The 5,191-nt window shown below is 42.6% G+C and overlaps 1 protein-coding gene across 1 annotated transcript; it reads left to right on the forward strand.

Moving 5' to 3' along the window:
* The first annotated feature begins 2,910 nt into the window (after positions 1-2,910).
* Positions 2,911-4,588, forward strand: LOC140360382 (voltage-gated potassium channel regulatory subunit KCNG3-like). Its single transcript, XM_072445594.1, has 2 exons — positions 2,911-3,606; positions 3,790-4,588. The coding sequence occupies exons 1-2, from the start codon at positions 2,996-2,998 to the stop codon at positions 4,529-4,531; spliced, it is 1,353 nt and encodes a 450-aa protein (XP_072301695.1). The 5' UTR covers positions 2,911-2,995; the 3' UTR covers positions 4,532-4,588.
* The last annotated feature ends 603 nt before the right edge of the window (positions 4,589-5,191 follow it).

Genomic DNA, 5,191 nt, shown 5'->3' on the forward strand with positions numbered 1-5,191 from the left:
TCAACCGGTGTACTGTTGAGCTGTGCACCCCCATAGAAAACTGCTTCCCTGCGAAATTCAACAGATGGATGTCTCCAGTCACTATAAAGTTTAAGGTTTTCCCAAGATTTCTCTGTTCCTGTTTGATAAGTGGAATAAAACAGTCTCAAGATTTATATGGCAAGGGGGGAAAACTCGTATCCGATTTAGAACCTTGCAATTATCAAAAGAAAAGGGAGGCTGGGGTTTACCTTGTTTGAAAAATTAGTTTATTTCAGCTCAAGTCAGAGCATTGCTGTACTGGTGTGACCCGGAATATGAAGCTCAATGGAAAAACATTGAGGTTAATGTTGTGCCTTGGATTCTTGTACAGGCCTTACTGGCTGATGACTCAATAGTTGAGTCTGTTGGAGGAAGTTGAGAGTCCCTGGGTGAAATCTATGCTTACAACATGGAAGTATCAAGACATATAAACTGGACAAGGATGTTAAAAACTTAAACTGGTTTGTTTATGACCAAGGTTTTGTACCAAATAGAATGGACCCGAGATTCAAGATCTGGATTACAAAAGGTTTTTCAATAGTTGGTAAAAGATAATCAAATAAAAAGCTTTGATATGTTGAAAAATCCTTTCACTTGGAGAAACAGGACTTTTATTCAATTCAATTTATTTTTGTAACGCCCAACGGGCAATTTAAAAATGAGGGAAGGTTACTATAAACAAGAAATTAAACAAGCTAATGACCAATGTAAGCCCTCTGACTAAGACGTTTATCAAGGCTTATAAATCGGAACTTTCAAGGGGAATTACATTTTAAATTATATCAATGCATTTCTAATTTGAACAGTTACTCTTCTAAATATATTAAAGAAAAGTGGGAGCGAGGGAGGGAGTGGTCTCGTTTTGACAAACAAAGTGTGGGAAGATGTTCATACATCCCTGTGGAGAACTACAAAATCACATGTTTAGAGAGAGTTTTGTTGAAAGAATACATCACGTTTTTTCACAAGACCATGTCAAAGTGCTCTTTACTCACAGGTAAATACATACTGTTGGAGAAATTGTGGACTGTCCTGTTGTTCAAATGTTTTGGACCAAAAGTAAAGTTACAGTGCAGACAGTTTTTGACATTGCCATTCCTCTTGATTTTGGAACTCTATACTTGGGCCTGAGGACTCCTGCCATGGACACAATAAACAGTTACCTCTGGAACATATACTTGGCAGCGGCTAAAAAGGCCATCAGAAAAAAAAAATTATGACACAAATTTCCCTGACAATAAAGGACTGGACAGACATTTAAAAAATGTAAAACTCATATTCGGCCTTGAACTGACAAAGTGGTTTTCACCTTGGTTGTGGAACACTGGACCAGCTCTATACTCTCTATCGGGTGCTCGAGGGTTCGCAGGAGTTTGGCCAACCAGTCCACATGTGCTTTGCAGATGTGGAGAAGGCTTTCGACTGTGTCCTTAATGGTGTCCCCTTTTTGAGAGTATGGGGTCTGGGGCCTTTGCTCAAGCTGTTATGTCCCTGCATGACCAGAGCCGGAGCTGTGTTTAAATTGCCAGTAGTAAGTCAGAACTGTCCAAGTGCATGTTGGGCTCTGGCAGGGCTGCCCTTTATCACCGGTTCCGTTCCTTGTTTTATATGGACAGAATTTCTAGGTGCAGAGAGTGTCCGGTTTGGAGACCACAATATCTCACCTTTGCTGCTTGCAGGAGATGTTGGCTTGATGGCTACATCAAACCTGGACCTGGCCTGGGATGGTTTGCAGCAGAGTGTGAAGCAGCTGGGATGAAAATCTGAATCTCCAGAACTGAGGCCATGGTCCTAGGTCGGAAAAAGGTGTCTTGCCCCCTCCAGGTGGGTGGGGAGTCCGTGTCCCAAGTGGAGGAATTCAATTATCTTGGGGTCTTGTTCATGAGTGAGGGAAGGATGCAGCATGAGATTGACAGGTGGATCGCTCTGGGTCTGCAGTGATGCGGTCACTGTATCGGACTGTTGTGGTGAAGAGGGAGTTGAGTCGAAAGGGAAAGCTCTTGATTTACAACGTTAATTCTCACACCTGTGGTCATGGAAGAAATTACCTTAAGTACAAGTTCGCAGATACAAGCGGTCAAAATGAATTTCCTCAACAGAGCTCTCTTATAGATAAAGTGAGGAGCTCCGTCACATGAGAGGAGCTCAGAGTAGAGCTGCTGCTATTGAGGGCTCTCAGCTCTTAGCTAAAGTTGTTCGGGCATCTGTTCCGGATGCCTCCTGGACGCCTCCCTGGGAAGGTATTCATGTCCCACCGGGAAGAGGCCCCCTGGAAGACTCTGGACACGCTGGAGGGACTATGACTCTCGGCTGGCTTGGGAACGCCTTGGGATCCCCCTGGAGAAGCTAGAGGAAGTGTCTGGGAGTCCCTGGAGGAAGTGTCTGGGAGTCCCTGCTTAGACTGCTGCCCCTGTGACCTGGCCCCGGATAAGCCAAAGATGTATGGATGGTGTCATGACACAATACGCATCTGGAGTAGCAGTTTTGTTCAAACAACCCAGCTGCCGTCTGGAGTGGATTTCAGAAGATTACTCAACATCTGTTATTCTCGCCATGAGGTCAAAGATCTTCCACCTCTCTCAACTTCACAAATACCTCAGCCAGCCTGAGGAATTTGTGAAGGTAACTTTCTTTATTCCTTCATGTACGTATGTACGTATGTACATATGTACGTACGTACGTACTTTAATAGTCTATAGTTTTTTACTACTCTTATAATGTGTTGCACCTTAGCGCCGAAGCAGGATCCTAGTTTGGGAATTGTGTTCACTAACAATGGCTATAAAACCTCTGATTCTATTAATGCTTGGATTAGACCTAAAACATTTAGGATTATATTTGAATGTCTGTGAGATTGACCTTTGTTATCTTAATTATTTTTCACAGATCCAAATCGGGACCTTAACTGCCAGCAGAGGACTGTCTGAGGCAGCATCGTTATTAGAAGACTAGCTAGCTGGAGTTGTCCCACAGTATGAAATTTCTTTCAGGTTGCACTCTAAATGTGGGCGGCAGACGGTTCCCATTCACCTCGGACTTAGTGACCCACCTTCCTCTTAGCCGCCTCAGTTGCCTAAACCGCTGTGCATCGGAAAGCGAACTGTTAGAGTTTTGTGATGATTATGACAGCGAAAATAATGAAATTTTTTTTGACAGACATTCTGACGCCTTTAGTTTCATTGTGGCATATGCACAACATGGCGCATTGAGGCTTGCACCTAGTATGTGTGAACTGTCCTTTCTGAATGAGTTGCTTTATTGGGGTCTGGACTCATCAGAGTTGCAAACATGCTGCCAGAGAAGGTTGGACCAGCGGATGAGTGACTGCGATGTGCATTTTTTCCCTGAGTGCTTTAGTGGTTATGGACTTTATTTTCAGAAAGACAAAAATGGTGGACAGGATTTTGGTAACAGGTGGCAGGGTTGGATGGAAGCTATTCGCAGAACCTTTGAAGAGCCAACATCCTCAATAGCTGCTCAGATCCTTGCCTCTTTATCAGTGTTATTTGTGCTTATATCGATGGTGATGCTGTGTGCTGGCACTCTTCCGGATTGGTCTAAGGATGAGACCGTCGAGACACACAGGTAATTTATTTAAACTTTTTTGCTTAACTTCAACAAAATATAACCATAAACACAAATATTATTGTTTAACATGATAAAATCCATTAAGTTAAAAAGGAAACAAATCCCTATTACATTTTAATACCAAAACAATGTAATTTCCTTATGGGCATCGATTAATACATTTTGCTTACTCTTTTTTAGGCTGGTGGAATCGATATGTATTGGTTGGTTCACAGCCGAATGTACACTACGTTTTTTGGTCTCACAGGACAAGTGTGAATTTTTACGACGGCCACTGAACGTCATTGACCTGCTTGCTATTGCACCATACTATGTCTCAGTGCTTGTGTCTTTCTTGACTGGAGAAGACTCAGAACTGCAAAGAGCTGGGGTTATGCTGCGTGTCTTAAGGATGATGCGAATCTTTTGGCTGATCAAATTGGCTCGTCACTTCCTTGGTCTTCAGACGCTGGGGTTGACGCTGCGCCGATGCTACAGGGAGATGCTGACACTATTGGTTTTTGTGGGAGTTGCCATGGCCATCTTCAGTGCCTGGGCTCAGCTACTGGAGTATGGCCTGGACCCAACTTCAGGTCATGGTGTGAAGCAAGGCTCAAACAAGGTCTACAGCCTCCCACACACGGACTACATCCCCCAAAACCGCAACAAAGACCCAAGCAGAGGACGAAACCAAGACTACGCAAGCATACCTGCAGCGTGCTGGTGGGTCATCATTTCTATGACAACAGTAGGGTATGGAGACATGTATCCTGTTACAGTAGCTGGACGAGTTTTAGGTGGTGTCTGTGTTGTGAGCGGCATTGTGTTGCTAGCTCTACCCATCACTTTCATCTACCACAGCTTTGTGCAGTGCTACCATGAGCTCAAAGTCCAGTCAAGTCGAGACCAGCATGTTCTGGAATCAGCTCGAGATCCTTTATGAATTTCAGTAAGATTTGCAAAGGTTGTCCTTAAAGAAGTTGTTTAGGGAACAAAAAATATGGGAAAATTGTTCCAGTTACCCTTTGTATATATATTGTATCTCTATTGTAGATTGTTGGGAAGACCTGAGCGAAAATTCACTCTTTTTCAGAAGTCAGTTTTAATTCATATGATATAACTTTTAGTGAGTGTATTATTTGTTCCTCTGTCAAATACACTGACTATTGATAAAATAAGTGGCCAATGAAAAGAAAATCACTCACATTTGCTGTGCAATATTGTTTCAATTAGCTTTTGTAATGTCTAAAGATTAATTTAATTCCAGTTTTGCATGATTTTTCTTCAAAATCTTGTGTGGCTACTACACAAAGGCTTCTCCAGCACATTCCAAAGAGACTTAAGATCTGTTGTAGATTAGTTTCTACTGTGATTTTTCTCTGCTGTCTCTCTGTCATTGATTTGACCCATCACAAACACATCTTTTCCATGACCACAGAATTAGTCTTTTGACGTGGTTGTTTAAAAATGAAAAGCCTCTAATTGCATCACTCGGGCTGAGAGAAATACTTGTTGCAGCTGATAGACTTTCGCCCATTCATCAATTATCCAATAGGATGTTCGTACCTATTTGCTTGGTTGTTTTTTTTGGACAGGCCATGTA

This window comes from Eucyclogobius newberryi, unplaced genomic scaffold, assembly GCF_026437365.1.
Source record: "Eucyclogobius newberryi isolate DKJ021-1_F unplaced genomic scaffold, fEucNew1.0.hap1 SCAF_15, whole genome shotgun sequence".
Lineage (NCBI taxonomy): Eukaryota > Metazoa > Chordata > Actinopteri > Gobiiformes > Gobiidae > Eucyclogobius > Eucyclogobius newberryi.

Bases quoted from the DNA above. Each gene is read 5' to 3' on its own strand.
- LOC140360382 (XM_072445594.1), top strand. From the start codon at position 2,996: ATGAAATTTCTTTCAGGTTGCACTCTAAATGTGGGCGGCAGACGGTTC. The intron at 3,607-3,789 runs GTAATTTATTTA...ACTCTTTTTTAG, and splicing joins GAGACCGTCGAGACACACAG to GCTGGTGGAATCGATATGTA.